The sequence below is a fragment of the Protopterus annectens genome, chromosome 7.part0 (genome assembly GCF_019279795.1).
Source record: "Protopterus annectens isolate FY-2018-M chromosome 7.part0, PAN1.0, whole genome shotgun sequence".
NCBI lineage: Eukaryota > Metazoa > Chordata > Ceratodontiformes > Protopteridae > Protopterus > Protopterus annectens.
The window spans coordinates 1163629380-1163653145 of NC_056739.1; the positions used below are offsets into that span (position 1 = coordinate 1163629380).

General features: G+C 36.8%; 1 protein-coding gene across 3 annotated transcripts in view; it reads right to left on the minus strand.

The window, feature by feature from the left end:
- The window catches only part of CCDC33 (coiled-coil domain containing 33), a 1222712-nt gene that overhangs the window by 663786 nt on the left and 535160 nt on the right, over positions 1-23766 (minus strand). For all 3 annotated transcript variants that reach the window (XM_044077752.1, XM_044077755.1, XM_044077753.1), the window contains exon 7: positions 14404-14592. In XM_044077752.1, the coding sequence (XP_043933687.1) occupies positions 14404-14592 (189 nt within the window). The remainder of the gene's footprint in view (positions 1-14403; positions 14593-23766) is intronic.

The window sequence follows — 23766 nt, forward strand, 5'->3', positions numbered from 1 at the left end:
TATTTAGAGAATTTCTTGTCTATTTTATATGTATTACAATTTATGAGTAGAATCTTAGTTGTATTATCATTAAAACTAAGCCCAGACTTCTTGTGAAAGATTTCTATTGTCTCAAATAAAGCATGAAGAGAAGGATTACAATCATTCAATGTTAGCAAAATATCATCAGTGAAACGTTGTATTTTAGAATTTAAATTATCTATTTGAATACCTTTAATAGTCTGTATTTGACCTTATATAATTTGCAAATAGTTTCATGGTTAGGGCAAAAAGTAATGGTGATAGAAACATACCCTGCTTAATGCCTTTAGTAACTGCAATTGATTTGGAAGTATATGTACCAATTTTTATATAAGAAAACAATTTCTCAAAGTATTTTAATGAGCTGTATAAAATTATTCAACAGTTCTATTCTTCCAAACAGATAATAGATATTCCCAGTTAACCAAAAGGCACTATTAATATCTAAGCTCACCAAAGTCAAATTACTATTTATATTATTAATATAATATATTATTGTAAGTGCTGTTTTAATATCATCATAAGAATTTCTATACATTATGGAACCAGTTTGCTCCTCATTTATCAACATGGGAAGAAACTGTTTAATTCTATTAACATACATTACCATAAATATTTTATAATCAATATTTAATAATGAAATTGGTCTATAGGAAGAACATTTTGTTGTATCTTTATTGGCTTTTAAAATACGTAAAATTAGAGTATATTTCCAAGATCGAGGAACATTTGATAAACCTTTAACTAATTAATATACTTTCATCAACACTGCTAAAGCTTTGCCAGTCATTCATTTACATAATTCTTGTGTAATGCCTTCATTTCCAGGAGCTTTATTTAGTTTTAGTTTATTGATTTGAAATTTAAGTTCTGCTATTAAAATTGGCTTGTCTATTTATCTTATCTAATCCATAAATAGCTTTTGAAAATTTTTTTAAGAAAAAAATAATTATATATTACTACTGAATTGACTTGATTAATTTTACTAAAGTGAGTTCTAAATGCCTCTAAAATATCTTCTAACTCTGTAACCTTCTTTTTGCTACTTGGAATATAAACTTTTTAATATGATTAAATTTAATAATCTTCTTTGATCTAATTTCTAGTTTATGTTGACTTTTAGGATTTACAGAGCAAGAGTTCATCTTAATATTTTCTAGATTTATCATGGTTTTATCATGTAAAATTTCTAAATATTTTTATTTAACCTGTCAAGTTCCTCTGTCAAACTTTTATTACCTTTTTGTGTACCTAATTTAAGTTTGTCTACTTTTCCTTATAAATCGATTAGTTCCTTATCTCATGTTTATTTCTTATTTTTATGCCAGCATATAATTTTGCCATATAAATATGCTTTTAAAGAAAATAAACCATCAACACTATTTATGTTTATAAAAATCTGAATTTCTTTATTAAAAATCCCTTAAATTCTTTTAAGTTAGATATATACGCTAGCATTCTAGTAACAGAAATATTATTTTTAGTATTTATCATGACTTCAAATGTAACGGTATTATGATCTAACAGTGGACATGAAACTACTTTAACATTACTCAACCTTTGTTATATCATTTGAAACATACACTCTGTCTATTCTAGATTCTGTACCATGTCTATATGAAAAATGAGTAAAAATAATAAACTTACCTCAGATAATTCATTTATATATTTGATAGTAAACATATCTATAAAGTTAATTAAAGCTTAAACTGTAGCTGATATTCTACACTTATAAATGGCATTATTATCTTTATCACTTGATATACAGTTAAAATCACCTGGTAAAATAAAATTTTCTTTAGAAAACTGTAATATCTCCTCAAGTTGGTGCTTGACATCTTTTTTTTCTTATTCCAGGAATCGAATAAACATTAATTAAAGTGTATATTTTCCCTTTTATTTCCAAAGTCACCAAACAAAACATGGCCTTTTTGCCATTATAAATATTTAAGATTTTAGGTATTGGAATAGAATTCTTCCTTAAAATTGCTGCACCTCTTCTCTTCTGTTTGTAATGAGAACTAGTAAGTATAGAATAATCTTCTTCTTCTTCTTCTTTTCGGCTTTTCCCGGTTAGGGGTCACCACAGCGGTTCACCTGTCCGCTCATGATTGGCAGTGGAGTTTTACGGTGTTGAGTTGCCAGCTCGGCACACAATCTTCCACAGAAGGCACACACGCACGCACTCATGTCTAGGACTAGTTTAGAGTGTCCAATCCACCTACAGCATCTCTTTGGGATGTGAAAGGCAACCGGAGCACCCGGAGGAAACCCATGCTACCACACAGAGGACAAGCAGACTCTGCACAGAAGGCACCCCAGCTGAGGCCCATTAACATCCTCTTGTTTTAAATGCTTCTTGTAAAAATATAACTTGAGCATTAAACATCTTAAAATATTTATTTAAGCTACCCCTCTTACAAACATTGTTCAGTCCATTAACATTAATGGAGATAAACTTCATATATGACATATTATAGTAAACGAATACTTATTCATTTATTTATCTTAAGTAGTATACCACTCTATAAACCCCAAGTTGTTTATAAATAAATCTAAATATAATATTTCATAGTTGTCAGTTGAACATGTTCTATTGATAACAGTAGACACCAAATGAAAAATAATTATATTATGAAGTGCTAAACATTGATTTAAATTGCATCTCTCACCACCTCTTGAGTTTAATACCCCCTAGTTTGAATAGCATCTCTACCCAAACATACCCTGTAGCTTCCATGGCTAAAACAAAATTTCATCTGCAACTATTTGATAATTAAAATGATATAGAATGCTAAATAATATGTTATTATGAAATATAATAATAGGTTTTGTTAATTGCTTAACAACTGTATATCAGAAATAATCACTCAAGATAGTAAATTATTCTAGAACTAATAACTCCATAAGCAGTTTTATCACATATCTATTCACATTTCTAAATTTCTACATTCATTACTATGTTTTAATTAATCAAAATATAATATAGTTATAAGCCATCTTTTTTTTTAAATTAAAATATGGACGTGTAGAATCCTTTGACACATAAGCATTTTAGTCATTTGATAGTTACTTATTCATTTAATATATAATCATTTTTAAATCATATTTATGTTGTAGATGTGACCTTAATACTGCATATAATATATATTTTATATAACTGCATTAAATATCAGACTGTATTACATAAATATAAACTTAATAATGTCTTGACTAAACAAGTAACAAAAAGAGAAAGCATTAAAACAGCCCAGCAAATGATAAATTATTCATTTGAGTGAATATGTATGGCTTATTTAAAAAGTTCTTCATATTCATATTAAATAAATAACTAATTTATTCTATATTACTTTCATATTTTAACAAAATAATAATCATTCTATAATATTTGTGAAATTACCATTCTAAGCAGAGTTATATTCAGTATCACCAAATATGTCAAGTAATAGAAGTAAACTTACACCATACTTGTAGCTACATTCACCAAGAAGTAACCTTTAAAGCAGCAACTATTTATACTTCAAGTTTAAATAAAAAACTCTGTTTAGAACTTTTAATGACAGTACGGTTTAATAAAATATATCTTTCCATTTTTCCTGAATATATCTGTATCTACAAATGTATTTAAATATAGTCTTTAACCTTTCTTATACAACTGTATTAAAACATCTTTTTTTTTCCTTTTCACTCTCTCCTCACCTTCTTCCTTCATTTAACAGACATAATAAACACCAGACTGTAACCCTCAGTGGGAAAAATAATGTAAAATAAAAAGAAAAATCACAAAAGAAGAATTATATAAAGCTGCTCAAACTCTACTGAACAGGCATTGGTTCACAAAAGTTTTTTTTGCATCTAGTCAGCATAGTTACAAAGCTGTGACCTCAGAGGCTTGAAACAACAAAAAACAGGTCTGCTCACCTGCTACTTTCATTACTTAACCTCTCCTTAATGATCTGAGCAAAAGAAAAAGACAATAGTCCATAACTAACAATGCATCAAGAGCTCCAGATACCAAATGAAAAAACACTTATCTCAAGCAAATTAAAACTCACATTTCCCCATCTTATATGTTCCATGCTGTATACACCGCTGCACTATGCAAGAGTCATGCATTAAAGCAGCAGCTTATTTAAACTATAAATTTAAATGAAAGACTTCATTTGAAACCTATAATGACAGTTAATACTAACTAATAAAGTATATATTATCTACTTTGTTGTTGCTGTGAATATATCCAAAGTTAACTTTTAACCTTTCCCACATATCATTAGCAAAACATCTTTCCTTTTCCATTACAATCACTCCTCCCCTTCCTGTCCCCTATTAGCAGTCTCAATGATCAACAAGCCCGCAACCTCAGTGGGAAGGGTAAGCAAGAAAAAGAGAAATAATCTAAAAACGAAAGTGTTTAAAAACATCTTGCGCTGCACCAGATAAGCTTCCCCTCACAAATGTCTCCTCACAACCAACCAGAATATCTACAAAATCTTTGTCCAAGAAGTACAAGTCAATATGAAAAAAAAAAAACAACAAAAGTCACACATACCTATAGGGTTTAATATTCAATAAAAAAAAAAGAGTTTCACATTGAATGAAAACACTTGTACATCTCACAACTAACCAAAAAATATGCCAGTGCCTCTTAAGATACTGAAGTCCATAACATGTCAAACTCTGTGTGTGACAATAAACATCATTTAAAATATTGATAGATCTTAAACTAATGATTTTAACATTTATTAATATAAAGTCTAAACAGTCATAGAAAAGTGTTTAGGCTAATTTAATGTTTAAAGTATGTTCATTAGTAATGTTTAATTTACCCTAAATCATTTTTGTTACTTCTCCACTAAATAAATATAATTATGTTTAGAGATAACTAGTATAATTACTAAAGACACTAATAAATAGTGGAAGGGATGCTGTAGAAGAGAATGTTTTAATTCAAAATAAAACAATTTTCATTAAGTAACTAAAGTAATGAACCTCGTAACTTAAGATGAATAATTAAAACACAGTTACCTTTCACATGTATGCATCCATATTCCCCCTTTTTTCAAGTTTGAATCAAATAAAACACAGGTTGTCAAGAACTTTAGTAACAACTGTTTAGATATATTTATGTATTATGAGATTATATTTTGAAATTAATAAAACATTATCCTTCCTTTAGTTTCTTTTTCTTCTCATTTACTTTCCGTTCATTTTTTCCTGCGTGTCTCTTCAAAGAAGGATTATTCCAATCCATTTCTTTTGTTTGGTCAAGAATTTTATTTGCCTTTCAAAAGTCATAGCTGTGGTGCAGCGGTTAACATTGTTGCCTCACAGCAACAGGTTCTCTGGTTTTATTCTTGGCTGGGGTGCCTTCCTTCTGTGCATTGTCTGCATGTCCCCCTGTGACAAAGGGAGATATTGTGAATATCAACATGATTCATACAAGATGCTTCTGTTACACCTGTATTAGAACTGAATGCCATGCGTATATCAAATGTATTTGTACAGACATTTATGTTGAAAAAGGTTATGGCAAAGTGCTTGAAATGTAGTGTGCCCTACTGGAATAGAACTGAAAGGTAAATGCACTATTGTAACTGTTTAAATGTATATATTTTATTAAACTGGAACACTGGAGGTTAACTTCAGCCCAGCAAAACTTCAGAAAAATAGCTGAAATTAAATTACTTTATTGCTATGCAATAAAAGATATATTTCAGTTTCAAAGCAGCAAGGAGACACAATGTTTAAAACTAGGGAGCTTTCTGCATTGTCTCAATGAGCTTGTGATTTTTATGACTGATTATAACTATATATAATTAAAGTTTTTGAATCAGCTTGTGAAAGTGAAATAAGGAATGCTATGGGGGAGGGGGTAAAGAAAAGAAAAATGTATCCCAACTTATCTAAGGAATAAAAGAAAGCCCTGAAAGAAATACAGGAAAATGGTAACAAAGAGTAATGAAGAGTGACAAGGGGGTACCTTAGTTTTAACGAACCAAGAGGAATATGCTACCTGTATAGAGAAAATGCTAGATAACAGTTTAGAATGCAGATTAACAGACATGGTGGAAGTAGCTAAGAGCTACAGGAGTGTTTACTCTTTTTTGTTTGAGAGTTTAATGAACAGTAATTTAGAGAAGGACCTTTATGATTTTTGTCACATAGACAATCTAACATTAGTTTCCTTCTTTGGAATTCCTAAAACACATAAAAGTAAAACTTGTCCTCCATTTAGACCCATTGTATCTGCCCCAAACTATATTACAGAGGGTATTTCCTTATTGGTGGATTCTAAGTTAAATCCCATTGTTTAGCAAATGAATTCATACTTGAAAGACTCATGGGACTTTTTAAACAGTATCAGGGAACATACTTTAGTTTCAGCTTTCAATCCCACCACACAAGTGATATTTAGTCTTGATGTTGTCTCTCTCCTCACCTGTATTCCCCACATAGAGGGAGTGGAAGAAGTCAGAGAATATTTAAATCCATTTTCCACATTCAGCAATTTTGAAAGCATTTTTTATTGCAAATTAATAGATGTTTTATTAAATAACAATTTTTTTGTATTTAACAAAAAAAATACAAACAAATTTAGGGGGGTATCTATGGGGTCCCCTGCAGCACCATCTTTTGTGAACATTGTGATGGGTCATTGGGAATGTACTGTATTGGAACCACTAGTCATGGAATACCAGATTATATTTTTAAGAGATTTATTGATGACTTGATTTTTGTCATGGTTGGGGATGTACAAAAAATATAAAGTTTTGTTGACACCCTTAATTCCAGATCAGGGTACTTAAAATTTGTTCTGGGAGATGTGGGACTAAAAGTCTATCTTTTGGATGTGATTCTGGAATGGGATGTTAAGCTTCATAAGTTAGTAGGATTTTTAGGAAAGAAACTTTCACTAACAGTTACTTGTATTATACCAGCATGAATCCCTCTTTATATGAAGAATAACATTCTCAAAGGACAGCTCATAAGAGCTAGTAGAAAGACAAGTGAAATGGGTGACTTTTTGAAGGAAATAGAATTCATTACTACCTTGTTTGTTGAAAGAGGGTATAGTAAGACCCTGTTGAAAGAGCAGGCTGAATATGTTATATAAAAGAGGGACAGTCTCTTTCCAGCCATCCTTGAGCATGGGTTTTCCAACATCAATACAAAACAGAACCATGACATGAACACATCTGATGTTGGTAATTTCTTTTGCTTGGACATGACAGTAGACAGTGATATTATCAGAAATATTATTTCTGACAACTGGAAATTTCTAGAGGGAAATAAAGACTTACAATCTATAGTGAGGACTCAACCAAGGTTTGTATACAAAAATCAAAACAATTTAAAAAATATTTTAGAAAGAGAGAGAAACAAATTTGTATATTGCTCTAACATCACACAGAAAAGATGGGTCGTGTATAAGTGTGGAAACTGTAACATATGCAGATACATGTCTGAAGGACCCTTAGTTAATTTAGAAGATTTGCCTTATACTTTGAAAGTTCCAGGGCATTTTAACTGTAAGATCAAAGGAGTTGTATACATTGGTATGTGTGCATATTGCAGTGCATTCTACATTGGTATGACTACAAGAGCACTATGTATCAGAATAAAAGAACATTATTACAATATTAGAAAACAAGACAAGACAAAATGCTTTTTATAAGCATACTATCATCTGTTCGATGTACAAAAAATTTTTGTTTTCTGTGCTGGTGCAAGAAAGTCATGATTTTAGGGGTGGCAATTTCAAAACAAATCTTGAACAAAAGGAGGCTTTATGGCAAATCAGATTAAATTCAGATAAAAAAAACTGGTATAAATGATGCTGATAACATTAAATGTTTTTTGAAAGATTATAGAGTCTATATAAGGAAATAACTTCCTGAGCTTTGAAATTTTATTGATTAATTGTATAATTGGTTAAGTGGAAGGATGTGTTTAAAACCAGTTTTGAAATACTTCTGCACCAATAAATATGATGTTGAGAATGTACATTTTATTCCGAAGAAGTTTGGTTAAGAGAGCGTAGATTAAAAGTTTTTATTATGCTAACATTGTATGGATTTTACTCTGTTCTTCTGCATTTTCCAGTTTAGTTTTTTTGGTATATCACAGACTGGTGATATACTGAGGTGTATATCACAGAGTGCTGATACAGTGAGTGTATATCAAAGACTGGTGATATACTGAGATGTATATCACAGAGTACTGATACAGTGAGTGTATATCACAGACTGGTGATATACTGAGGTGTATATCACAGAGTGCTGGTATAGTGAGTGCATATCACAGATTGCTGGTACAGTGAGTATATCTCACAGATTGCTGGCACAGTGGATGTATAACACAGACTGCTGGTACAGTGCGGTGTATATCACAGACCACTGGTACAGTGAGTGTGTATCACAGACTGCTGCTACAGTGAGTGTATATCAAAGACCTCTGGTACAGAGAGCATATATCACAGACCACTAGTACAGAGTGTGTATACCACAGACTGCTGGTATACTGAGTGTATACCATAGACTGCTGGTATAATGAGTGTGTATCACAGACCACTGTTACAGTGAGTGTATACCACTGACTGGTGATACAGTTAGTGTATATCACAGACTGGTGATATACTGAGTTGTATATTACAGACTGCTGGTACAGTGAGTGCATATCAGAGACCCCTGGTACAATGAGTATATCTCACAGATTGCTGGCACAGTCGGTGTATAACACAGACTACTGGTACACTGAGGTGTATCTCACAGACTGCTGGTACAGTGAGTGTATATCACTGACTGCTGGTATACTGAGGGTGTATCACAGACTGCTGGTACAGAGAGTACATATCACTGACTGCTGGTATGCCGAGTGTGTATCACAGACTGCTGCTACAGTAAATGTATATCATAGACCAGTGGTACAGGAAGTGCATACCACAGACTGTTGCTTTACGGAGTGTATATCACAGAGGTTGGGATGTTGTGTCAGCTGTTGCCATCTCTCTTGATTCAATGTCACTCTTGACAGTCATGCCAGCAGGTCTTCTCTCACATATTCTTTCATCTCTTTGCTAGATAATCTAATTTTCTCTTGCCTTCTTCCTGACTGTACCAAATCTTCTTCACCAGATTGTATTCTGCTTTGCTGCACATGTGCCAGAGCCACCATAATCTATTCTCCTTGACCTTCGGTGCAATTGGAACTACTTTGACTTCTGCTCCAATGTCCACATTTCTTTGGCCTGCAGTGTGCATCCTACTACCCACCTCAGGCACTTCAGGTCCATCACCTTTAGTTTCCACAACTGTTATGCCTTTATTGCTCAGGTATCTGTACCATACAGTAGTACTGGTTGCCCCACTGTTTTCTACACCTTACTTTTCAGCTTCTTTGGCATTTTGTTTCATACACTACCCCTGACATGCTATGCCAGTTGGCTGTATCCCCTCTTATTCAAGCTTTGACCTCTTAATTCAGACTTCTCTTCTCCTCAATCATCCCTTCAAAATACTTGAAGCTGTAAATCTGCTCCACTGTCTTGCTTTATAGTTCAGTTTTCAGTTTCTTCTGATTTCCCCCATTTCTTGGCATTATAACTGTCTTATCTGTACTCAGTTTCATCCCATGAGCCTTTACTTTAGTATTCCATTCTCCTATCCTTTGCTGAAGTTCTTGCTCAGAGTTTTCGTGTAATGGCACTTCATCTGCATAAGCAACTTTGTAGATCTATCCCCTTCAACCTGTTTGCTAATGCTGGTATACAGAGTGTATATTACAGACTGCTGGCATATTTGTATATATCACAGGTTGCTGGTATATTGAGTGTATATCACAGGTTGCTGATATGCCAAGTGTATACCACAGTCTGCTGGTATACAGAGGATATATCACAGACTGCTACTACACGTAATGTATATGACAGGCTGCTAGTATACTGAATGCATATCATAGACCACTAGTTTACTGAATGTATATCACAGACTACTAGTATACTGAATGTATATCACAGATTGTTGGTACAGTGAATTTATATCATAGGCTATTGGTATGGTGAGTTTATAGCACAGACTGGTGGTGTAGAGAGTGTGTATCACAGACTGCTAGTATAGTCAATGTGTATCACAGACTGCTAGTATAGTCAATGCATATCACAGACTGCTAGTATAGTCAATGTATATCACAGACTGCTAGTATAGTTAATGTATACGACTGCTAGTATAGTTAGTGTGCATCACAGACTGCTAGTATAGTCAGTGTATAGCTGCTAGTATAGTGTCTATCATAGACTGTTGGTATTGTGAGTGAATATCACAACCTGTTGGTATGCAGAGTGTATTTCACAGATTGCTAATATAGTCAGTGTATTATCAGAGACTGCTAATACAGTGAATGCATATTACACTTTGCTGGGATACTGAGGTGTACATCATACATCACTCTTATACTGAGTGCTTACCACAGACTGCTGGTACAGTGAGTTTATATCACAGAATGCTGGCCCAGTGACTGTATATCACAAACTGTTAGTATTTTGCATGTATTTCATAGATTGTTAGTGTACTGAGTGTACATATATTACAGACGGCTGGGGTACTGAGTATATATCATAGACTGTTAGTGTACTGAGTGCATATCACAGACGGCTGGGGCACTTAGTATATATCACAGACTGTTAGTGTACTGAGTATATATCACAAATGGCTGGGGTACTGAGTATATATCACAGACTGTTAGTATACTGAGTGTATATCAGAGACACCTGGGGTACTGAGTATATATCACAGACTGTTAGTATACTGAGTGTATATCACAGACGGCTGAGGTACTGAGTATATATCACAGACTGTTAGTATACTAAGTGTATATCACAGACGGCTGGGGTACTGATATCACAGACTGTTAGTATACTGAGTGTATATCACAGATGGCTGAGGTACTGAGTATATATCACAGACTGTTAGTATACTGAGTGTATATCACAGACGGCTGGGGTACTGAGTATATATCACAGACTGTTAGTATACTGAGTGTATATCACAGATGGCTGGGGTACTGAGTATAAATCAGACACTGTTAGTGTACTGAGTGTATATCACAGACGGCTGGGGTAATGAGCATATATCAGACACTGTTAATGTACTGAGTGTATATCATGGACGGCTGGGGTACTGAGTATATATCACAGACTGTTAGTATACTGAGTGTATATCACTGATGGCTGGGGTATGGAGTATATATCGCAGACTGTTAGTATACTGAGTGTATATCACAGACAGCTGGGGTACTGAGTATATATCAGACACCGTTAGTGTACTGAGTGTATATCACAGACGGCTGGGGTACTGAGTATATATCACGGACTGTTAGTATACTGAGTGTATATCACTGATGGCTGGGGTACTGAGTATATATTGCAGACTGTTAATATACTGAGTGTATATCACAGACGGCTGGGGTACTGAGTATATATCACAGACTGTTAGTATACTGAGTGCATATCACAGACAGCTGGGGTACTGAGTATATATCATGGACTGTTAGTATACTGAGTGTATATCACTGATGGCTGGGGTACTGAGTATATATCGCAGACTGTTAGTATACTGAGTGTATATCACAGACGGCTGGGGTACTGAGTATATATCACAGACTGTTAGTATACTGAGTGTATATCACAGACGGCTGGGGTACTGAGTATATATCAGAGACTGTTAGTGTACTGAGTGTATATCACTGATGGCTGGGGTACTGAGTATATATCGCAGACTGTTAGTATACTGAGTGTATATCACAGACGGCTGGGGTACTAAGTATATATCACAGGCTGTTAGTATACTAAGTGTATATCACAGATGGCTGGGGTACTGAATATATATCAGAGACTGTTAGTGTACTGAGTGTATATCACAGACGGCTGGGGTACTGAGTATATATCACAGACTGTTAGTGTACCGAGTGTATATCACAGATGGCTGGGGTACTGAGTATATATCAGAGACTGTTAGTGTACTGAGTATATATCACAGACAGCTGAGTTACTGAGTATATATCACAGACTGTTAGTATACTGAGTGTATATCACAGACGGCTGGGGTACTGAGTATATATCACAGATTGTTAGTATACTGACTGTATATCACAGATGGCTGGGGTACTGAGTATATATCACAGACTGTTAGTATATTGAGTGTATATCACAGATGGCTGGGGTACTGAGTATATATCGCAGACTGTTAGTATACTGAGTGTATATCACAGACGGCTGGGGTACTGAGTATATATCATAGACTGTTAGTGTACTGAGTGTATATCACAGATGACTGGCATACTGAGTGTATCTGACTGATAGCCATGGTTACGATATCACAGTCTGATGTAAACACAATCCCTGTAATGATGTGCATGTATCATCACCAAGACAGCGGGCAGGTATAGTTTGGTCTGTCAATGACTGACAGTCTAACTGGGGAGTATTCAGTTAAGACTAATTTACTGATGGAATCATTTTCTAGATTTATTTTTTGTTGGAGGGCAATCACACCACCATGCAGAGGAGGTCCTCCACAACTCAGTTAACCATAACTAACTGTAATGTCTTCGGGCCTTGGAGGAAGTGATACATTTATCAAAACTTCTATCAACCTGCTAGTCCTGACCAGATGAATTTATTCTGACTGTCACACTGGTATCTGGTTGTACTGCTTTTAGACTGCTGTAATGAGCAGCCTTGAGCTTACTTTTTTAAATACATTCTTAGCAATAAGTATTTCCCTGTAAGATTCAAATCTGCCTTCCTGATAAAGCACTACATTTACATAATTTGCAAAGCATTGTTTTATTCTGTATTGCAGTCTTGTTATGGCATTATTATTGCCTTCAGGTTGCCATCAGGCAGGATCATGCCTGAAAAGTGTTAATACTTCAAAAGTCTATGTGCCCGTTTAAGAAACTATAAATAATGACAAAAATATCATTTTGGCTGAACACCATTTGTTGTATCATGATTCAAGACAATCATTTCCAAACCACTTACATTATTTTTCTCTTTCACTATCTGAATTGTACCTACTTTTGTCACTGACCCGGACGTATTATGCACTTTTAATAAATGTGCCTCTGTTTTTTTTAAGGTACCACAGATTAGTTAATCTGTTGAAGTATAATCTATTGGGCAGCTTGCACCTTATATGCCATTTCCAAGATATGGCTTAAAAAGATGAAACCTCCGTCATGTTGTGTGTTGTACTGGGGCAAGAAAGTTACCCCAGGTATACCCTGCTGAACTACTGACATTTGCATGGTAAATTAGTCATGCAGCACCCCTTAAACACAATGCCAACAGCCAAGGATACAAACATCAGAATTTAGAAAGTCTCACATAGTGCAAAGGAAAATGCCTTGGATCTCACACGAGCTTCTGGAATTTCTAGAATTTTAAAATACAGCAAAACAATTTTTAACTCCTTTATGGGTAAGACATTTCTTTTTCCTGATAAATATTTCTATGTACTTTAGTGTTTCATACCCCCCTCAGTCACAGGTCACATCTCTAATATCATATATATAATACTCATGAGTATTTTGAGTGCAACCAGATGGACAGTATGTTGTCATGCAAGCTCATATGGCCCCTGCTATGTGCCATGTCCCACTGAGTTTAGCAGCAGACACTACTGACTGCTGTATAATAAGACACCTGGAACTTATTTGTGTCAGTGCTAATTTTGCATTTTATAACTATCTGAAGGTCTGACATACTTTTGGCACACATGCCATTTTAAGGCATGTCACGATTTATTTTATGACCTGACGGGCTAGGCAATTTACATGAAATTAATATTTCTGAGTGCAGCTGCAGAGATGACAAAAGTCATTGCAACTAATTATGTTTATTTTCTCCACATTGTGTTTTCTTTAGGAGTCAATAAATATGTAAGTACATGAGCCATATCAACTGCTGGATCTTTAATTTTCAAACAGCAAATTTACATAATCATAATGTCAAGCATTACAAAATTAAATAACCCTTAATAACTACATATATTGTCAAGTATGGCTTCCCTTAACTACTCACAAAGACTGGCACAGACATACCCAGCTATGATCAGACAAGCACTGTAATTAAAACTGAACATAATGGCAATCCTCTTTCCAAAGCAATGTCACCTCAAGCTGAGCTGATTTTTTGTTCTGCATCATTGCTTTTCTTTAGGAAAACGAACATGCCAATCAGTTCAGCGAGAGGCAAGACTTCTTCACAATTAACAAAAAAATGTCAATGCTTTCTCAGAAAAGCACACTATTAATAAAAGCATTGTTTTAAGAATATTATGGAAGTACCATTACTGGTGCTATAAATAGTGGAGACTTTCCTACCTCAGTGTTGGAAGGTTCAACTTTGTGTACAGCTGCATACAATGATCCTTCATCTTTAGTGGACGGCATGGGGTATCCTTCAGGAACTTTAGCCACCCCTGTTGCTTTGTGGTACAACTGTGAGAAGGGCTTCAGCTGAAGAAATGGGAGCCCATGGAGATTTGTATCAGGTAGGAAGGAATCTGGTCTCTAAAGTCAAATATTAAACAAATTAATTCTACTTTTCCTTCCATTGATTACCGACGTAAATAATATTTAAAAGCAAAAAAAAACATCTATCATTATGTCATTCTAGTGGTTTATAATTTCTAAAATATTCATCTACAGTTTTAAAAACTCAGTTATATTTCATGAAAAATAACATTACTGTTAGAATAGGGCATATTTCAAAAAACATTCATACACTTTGCACAAATGGGCATATGGGCAACTAGACAGACTATAAGAAGCAAGCCTCTGCAATTTAAGAACTGTGCTAGTCATGCGCAAGACCATGCATTACAGATGCATGTGGGAACACAGAGTGCACACTTGTTTGAACTGTTGGTACACTAGGTTAGGTACAATGATAGCCACACTTTAAACAATGCTGGAGTACACTGTTAAATGTTTGTGCCTCTAGCCTGCTGCATAAGAAGGTAGAAACAATGGTGGAAATACAGTTAGTGGAACAGTGTGGAAGATGGGGAATAAAATCCTTACACACATTATAATGAATGGGAGAGCACTAAAGTGCCGTAAAAATGTCTGAAGAGTACGACATGATCCATGCTCTGAAGAGCACTGAAAAAGAGGACTACATATGACACCTATGCCATAACAGCTGTAAAGGTGCATGCAGCCAGTGCCATAAAGCACAAGTGTGGTGACAGTTTCAAAGGTACAGCATCTTCCAGTGGCGGTTTTGTGACAGTAAACAAAACATAAGGCGGTGAGGACAAGCTCCAGCAGAGGCCCTTGTCTGTGGGCACATCACAATAACACTCTGTAAAAATATCTAAAACCACACTGCAGATACACAGTCTATAAGACTACTAGAAGACTGACATAGGGTACTAATGCAATATGGACAGTATGGCATGAAGGTGAGCAATGGATACACAGCATAACCCTTCATACTGATGCAACTGTAGTTACAGCACATGCAACCACAGGCACAAATAATCAGCATATTATATTGTGATGGCAATACAGAAATGGATATGCAATTCCATGTTCAGGTCCACAGGATGTAGCAAAGATTGTGTAGCATGCAGACATACAAACAGGCAGTCATGCAGCAAGACTGTCTCCCATCATGGGGATCTCTTTGTCTTTCTCTATTATAAAAAGTCACACACGCACACACACACACACACACACACACACACACACACACACACACACACACACACACACACACACACACACATGCACACAGATATCAACATATGTATGGAATGAAAGGGTGACACTCAGCATGTTTCAGTGTTTTAATTTAAAACAAAACAACAGCGCAAAGATACAGAATTAATGAAAGCAGGTGATCTCCAAAAAAATGGGTAAAATAACTGCATAGGAAGTTCAGAACTACTTAAAAATAGGAATCTGCTTATACATGGGAGCCAAAACTACTTACACTAGATAAACTATTTATGGTGTGAAGCCCGTGCACGTACAACATGAATACTCAGTGGTGGTGCTGTGTGTTTGGCTATCTACCAGCATGGTGTCCTCCAAGTCCAATGACTTGTCACATCTCACTGGCTACATGTTTGCAGATACTACCTGTAGTATGATAATGGACAATGCCAATGGTGGTGGCCTTAAATACCACCAAATGGAATAACTGCTTGTACACCAAATTCTTGTACTTCACCTTAAACAGCTACAGTTTGGTCACACCTAACTCTGGACCTTTTTGTAGACATTTCTGTCAATGTCTAAATAAGAGTAAGAATATGGACTATGTTGGTGAGTTTTTTGTATATTTGGGCCAACAATTATGGTATTTGAAAAGAAAATAATGCATTGTTCAGCCAAAACATTCAAACACTGGAGACACTGAGGCAGAAATGAAAGGTTTAAAGTCATTTTGCTTCATAAATAATTTGAATTATTGCATCGCTTCCTATTATTCATTATATTCAACAATCTGTTGAAGCATGCTATTTATTGCAGATATGATTCGCAACATCCCCCTGTCAAAAGTGTTAGACCTGTTACAGTGAATCGTACAGCTTTAAGAAGTACGATTAGGAAAACAGTGACTCTCAAAATTTGGTGTAGTATCACTGAAGCATTTTGCAGGGGATGGCATGTAGCCACACACACACACACACACACACACACACACACACACACACACACACACACACACACGCACACACACATACACACACACACACACACATATTTATATACTGCGTCTGAGGTACCACAGACCCAGACAGCATATATTCCATTTTTCACCAAGTTTGTCCTGCTGTATTGAGGACTAGAATGGCTATCTTTGCACTTCTGTAATAAGCCCATTCTTAACATGGAATTATCTCCTCAGACATTGTTAACTACATACATATTACATAAGGTCATTCTGAGTGCACATCTGCTGCAGGTAGAAGTCATGGGTTCTTGAAGGGACCGACAGCACTGTGCAGCAAGGATTGTAGCATGGATGCATTAGTATATTTTTTGCCATTTGACATCTATTGAAAATGGTGGCTAAGCCTTCAGTTTCATTATCTAGTTAAGATGACCATATGAAACCATTGGCAAAGGACTTCATTTTTACTATTCCCAAGTACCTCTCATGTAAAGTGTCTAACATTCTGAGATATAGCATTGCTAGAATTACAAATGTAAAATCACACAGCAAAGTTCCATCATATATCTATACAGATATACACATTATCATCATCATCATCATCATCCTCCTCCTCCTCATCATCATCATCATCCTCATCCTCATCCTCATCATCATCATCATCATCATCAAGGGTTCCTCATGAATAATAAATACAGAATGTGTACCAATACAGTAATAACATCATCATCATCATCCTCATCATCATCCTCATCATCATCATCCTCATCCTCATCATCATCATCATCAACAACCTCCTTTTTCCCCATTTTCTGCATGAAGTTGGTGTGTATTATCAATCGTCACAATCACTTTCAATTCAGTGCCAGTCTTCTACCTTCTTCAGCAGTCATGCCTGACTGTCACAGGTCTTCGCTCACACAATCGAGTCGCCACTTTTTGGGGGGCCCTTTATTCCTCTAGAAGCTGATAGAGTGGCTCTTCCTTCTGTCTGTCCCAAATCATCTTCACCAGATTGCCTTCTGTTTTTTGCATGTGTTTGAACCACCATAATCTGTTTTCTGCAATTAGAGCTACATTGGCTTCTGCTCTGATGTTGTCATTTCCTTGTCTGTCCCACAGTGTGCATCCCACCACCCTTCTTAAGCCCTTCATCTCCATCATGTCTAATTTCCTTAGATGGCTTGGCTGTACTGCCTAGGTTTCTATACCATACAGTAGTACTGGTCACACCACTGTTTTATATACCTTACTTTTCAGCTTCTTTGGAATTCTTCTGTCATACAGTATACCTGATACTGTGCCAGTTGGCTGCAGCCCCTCTGATGCTGTCTTTGACCTCCTCATTCAGACTTCCCTTCTCCTCAACCACCTCTCCCAGATACTTGAAGCTATTAACCTGCTCCACTATTTTCCCTTCTATCTCAATTCTCATCTTCTTCTGATTTCCCCCATTTGCTGCCATTACAACTGTCTTATCTATACCCAATTTCATCCAATGTGCCTTCCATTTTGCATTCCATTCTTCTATGCTTTGCTGAAGTTCTTGCTCAGAGTCTGCCTGTAATGCCACATTGTCTCCATACAATAACTTTGCTGATTTTTCCCCTCTGACCTGTTTGCTACAGTAGCCCATCACCAGTATGAAAAACAATGGTCTCAAAGCTGAACCCTGATGCACACCCACTCCCACTGAGAACCCCTCTGTGAGACTGAACACCATTTGTAATTGAGTCATTAGGGCCTTGTACATAGACTGTGCTAATTCTACTAATGTTTCTGGGACTTTGGACCATCACAGAACTGCCCAAATCAGTTTTCTTGGAACTACGTCATACATTTTCTCCAAGTCTAGGAATTCCCAGATGGGCTCTTACCTCATCTCTAGCTACTTCTCAACTATCTATCTCACTGCAAGCATTCGGTCAATTGTGCTGCACCTTGATCTGAATCCAAACTGCTCATCTCCCATCTTACTTTCTACTACTCTGCATTTCCATTTATCAATCACCATGTCCAGAATTTCATGCAGTGTGGCAAAAGTTTGATACCTCTGAACTGCCCACAATTGTGAATGTCCCCTTTGTTCTTAAACACTGGCACTAGAATACTTATGCTCCAGTCATCTGAGGTACATCTTTCTCTCCATGCTGCTACGAATACCTCAGGAGACATTTCTCCCCTATCTTACCCAACATCTTTATCATATCTGCTATGACCTCATCTGAGCCTGCTGCTTTCCCTGACTTCATTTTTATTAGTGCTGTTCTTACTTCTTCTAGGGTGGGCTCCTCATCTTCTCTACTTGCAAGCTGCATCTGGGGTAATACAACTTCTATGGGGTTTTCTTCATTCAAAAGATGCTGGAAGCATTCCCATCTGCCTTTGATGTTCTGTGGGCTGATAAGCAGGTTGTTGCTGGCATCCCTTATGAAGGGTATCTCTCTGTCTTCTCTATCCTTCTGTCTTTGCCTTGCAACCTGAGAGAGTTTCTTTGTGCCACCTACTCAATCACTTTCCAGACGTTGGTAGAGTGCCTCTCATGCCTTGTTCTTTGCTATTGCAAATCCTCTCCTAGCCTCCGTTAGCCAACCAATATTCCTTCCTAGCCTGATCCATCATTTCTATCTCCACTTTTTCCACACTTCTTCATTCTTTTGATGACTTCCTGGACTTCTGCTTTCCATCACCAGTTTTCTTATGCACCTTATTTCCATACCTGGTTTGGCCTGGATGTCTATTGAATAGTCCTCATACATGTTGTTTCGAGGTGCTGCCATTCTTCATCTCCACCTATTTCCTTTTTCTCCTGAGGTGCTAGATCCTTGAGTAATTACTTGAACTCTTGTGCTTTCTCACTAGTCAACTTCCAGGTCTTTAGACTAGCCTCTGTTGACCTTAGAACCTTCGCTGACCATTGCTTACATCTGATTGTGGCAACCAGTGGTTTATGCTGTGGGTTGACTGCAAAGTCATTACTAGTGGAACAAACATTGATTCTACCCTAGTGCCCTTTCCCTACTAGGAGGAAGTCTACTTGAGTTGCATGTTGGTCACTCTCGTATGTGATCTTGTGACTGTCTCTCTCTTGATGAACCATGTGTTGGCCACCATCAAGTGATTTGCCAGACAGAAGTCTTGAATGGTCTCCCCTTCTTTATTTCTGTTGCCCCACCCCTGTGGATCAAGGCAGTCCTCATATCGTCTTCTGTCTGTACCAATATGGGTATTCAGGTCACCCATTATCAACACCAGTTCCTGTTGTCCTGCTTTATCTAGTAGGTCCAGCTACTGCTGCCTGAATACATTCTTCTCCTCTGTATTATAACCCTACTGTGGGGCATAGGCTGAGAATATCAATACTGCCCTATCCTTACACCGATTGCCATGAGTCTGTCATGAATTTGATGGTATCCCTCACTGTCTACTGAAGCCTTGGTGCATTGTCCTTCCATCTTGTCTCCTGAATATATAGAATGTCTATCCTCCTCCTCCTTCCCTTCATGCCATCCACTTCCAAGACGCATCCTGTCAGTGAAACTACATTGAGTGTAGCAATTCTTAATTCATGTTTGGCAGGTTGATTGGGCTTTATAGAGGCACGCTCTGGCTAACAGGGGCAAATACACTCCTTCCACCATTTGTATGCATCTCTGGCATAGGTTGGAGTAGGTTGGATCCTCAACCCACTTATCACTAACAAATACCCATGTGTGTTCAGCAACATTAGTCAATGTGACAGAATCACCTAGAGACAGTTTTTAGTGTCGAGTGACTGATCCTGACATGGTGTTCATTCTATAGTACATATTCTCTTGTCTTGAGGATACTACACACCACAGTTGATGCCCAAATCAGTTGGTCTATAAGCACCATCTAGAGTCTGTGATGTTGCCCACAGTTCCATTCTTTGGTGAGTTTGTGGTGGAAACACTCAGCAGTGTGACCTGGATTTTATATAGGTTCATAGGTAAGTACTAGGCTATTTGCCCGTGGGCATTTATAAGCCTAGCCACAGAGTGATGGCTTTCGCCTCCCCATTAGATTAGTAACCTGGGCCTCTGTCAACAGCGCTCCTGAAGTGATCCCAGGGTAGAACTTACAATTACCCATCCACTCATCAAGATTTCTCTTGAAGAGGGTCATAGAGGAGCTCTGTTGAATATGGCTTGGGATTCTATTCCAGAGCGAGGGAAGTCGCTTGGACAGGAATCTATCCCTTCAGCATGTCCTGTTTATTGTTGTACATAGGTTCAAGTCGCTAGAATGAGTGGTTCTGAGGGATCTCGTTTTTTTGAGGTGAAGCATGTCCATTAGTTCAAGGTTTGACATGGCCCTATAGGTCAGGCATAGGTCACCTCTGAGCAGACGGTAAGCGACTGAGAAGAGCTGGAGCTTTTTTAGTCGTGCTTCCTAGAGTAATTGTTTAAGGCCCTTAATCCTCTTAGTGAGGTACTTCTGTGGTCTTTCTAGTTGTTGCAGGTGTCTAGTGAGGTACATCCCAAATGGGGCATTGTACTCTATTATGGGCCTAATGAGTGAGGAGTAAAGGGGCACAATCACCTCCTTGGATCTGGATGAGAACCCCTTTGTGATAAGGTGTGCCACATAGAAGGATTTTCTGACCGTTTTGGCTATGTGGTTATCAAAGGAGAGCATGCTATCTATATAAGACTGTTTCCTTTGTAAATACACTAGGTTCTGAAGAAGTTTATGCTGAATTGCACATGACAAAAAGTGCTTAACTTAGTGTCCTTTTATTTTATTTGATATTTTGGATGTACTGAACCTTTAGTTTAGTTTCATTAAACATTGACAAGTGGCGAAGACAATGTTGTGCAATTCTTTCGGACATACCACTACACCTCATTTTGGTTTACCAGTCAGCAGCTACCTTGAAACAGATCTCAGGCTGCTAAGATAATTAAGAGCTCAATGCCTGGCTCACTTGCATTTCCCATCTTTGAGAGTGACATGTGGAAACACAGTGGTGCTTCCAAGTTAAAACAGCATACTTATGACTTGATACTGAGTTGTTCTGCTTCTTCTGGTTCAGCTGATTATTCAGAACGTCTGCATGGCTACAGCTCTTTTTAAGCTTGTCTGTCAGGCTCAGATCTGTACCTGCATGTCCTTAAAACAAAATACAAGCTATACGGGAATAGCTTCTTCTGCACCTGCTCCTTACCTGCCTATTGGCCCTGGGATCACTACACTGAAGCAACGTGGTGAGTTAGTGGTAAGATCTCTACTGGACAGCAGAGTGCTTTGGGTTAAGATTACCACCTCATACTTTCAGGGTTCACAGTTCAGTCATGACCTCTGCTCTTGGCATCTTTGACACTTTGCATGTCATCCCAATGTATGCATCTGTGCACTGTCATTTATTTCCTCCTCAAATAAATGCTGAGTGACTGCCTGAACCAAATTTTCCATGTATATGCAAAATGCACTGATTGAAAATTGTTGTTTTTTGCCATGAAATTACAGTACATTGGGGATTGGAGAACATGCCCTATCCCCACTGCAATGCAATCTTAGACTTGGTATATATAATTAGGAGGGGGTGTGGGAGGTGCAGGCTTGCCTCCCTGTAAAAAAAAAATATATATTTTTTTCTTTGTGGATGGATGTTGGCTTTGGTCAACCATTGTCTGATGCTCATTTGTGGCTTGATATTGTGTGTTTTCAATGGAAAGTTATGCTTCCAAGTAGTTCTCACTTACCCTTATCTTTGTGGCCTGGATCATGAATGAAAGTGACTAAAGGCCAACCTGCTTACATGGAAAACATTAAATATATAAATCAAAGCTTCTTGGAGTCTTCTTGGACAATGAGTTCATATCTGACCTTCATATGCAAGACTGTCAGAGGTTTGGTATGTTAGACAGTGCAAATTTCTTTATAGACTGGTATACTAGAAACACACACACACACACACACACACACACACACACACACACACACACACACACACACACACACACACACACACACACACACACACACACCAAAGCTAGCCTATAACATGATTTTTTTAATTAAATATTTTTGTTAAACTTGTAAATAAAATGTCATATCTCAGGCTCTATTCATCCACAAATCAGGTCACCAGGTCAAAGGTAAAAACAAGGTTAACAGCATAATATGAATATTAGTATACTGCATATAGACAGATGTTGAAGACATCTATGTATACCAAAGTAAAGCAAATGAAAGGTGATGTGGTGATTTCAAATGCATTATTTCTATTATTCAATAAAACAATAAAAGGTAATTTATATTCAGTGGAATACTCCACATGGAGTCAAGTCTGACTGGCAAAAAAATAGAATAGTCTCCAAACAATCATGTGAAGAAAGACAACACATATCCCTTCCAAAAAAAGAATCATAAATCATAGCTTACCTGAGGTATGCTAATACTACACAAGCACCCCACATGTAGACACCAAAAACATTACCCCATACGATGCCAATATTTAAAAAGTTAATCAATTTATTTTTCTCTGAGTGGTCAAATGGAGCCAGATATGGGCAAACTATATTTCCCATGCTCAGACATAAATTATTACTAAATTTAATTCAATACTAAAGCCTTTTTAGCAAGTCTTGTCAACAAACACAGGGATTTGTACAGCTGTGATGGGAGAGACGTATTCAGAAAAAGAAATACAACAGGCTTGTAAAGAGTTCCTGACAATTACTATGCATGAACTACTGTTACGATATAGTAGAGTTTTAGAGGGACAGCTGTACATTCAAACTGGCAGCAGGAAATGGATAACATACATGATTTGGAGGAATGATTAAATACTTAGAGCTCTTACAGAAGATTCTAGACTGTTAAAAGGGAGCATAGACTTAAGAGTTAACAGAGACCAATACAACCTTTTCAAAGACACACCTGCATGTTTTGGTTATTTAACTGACAGAAAAAGCATGCACACATCAAAACTTGGGTCAGAAGTTGTATTACAGATATTTTAGGCTTCAGAACGTCTCAAATGATCTCTTGACTAGGACTAGTTATATTTTAGGCTTCAGAACGTCTCACAT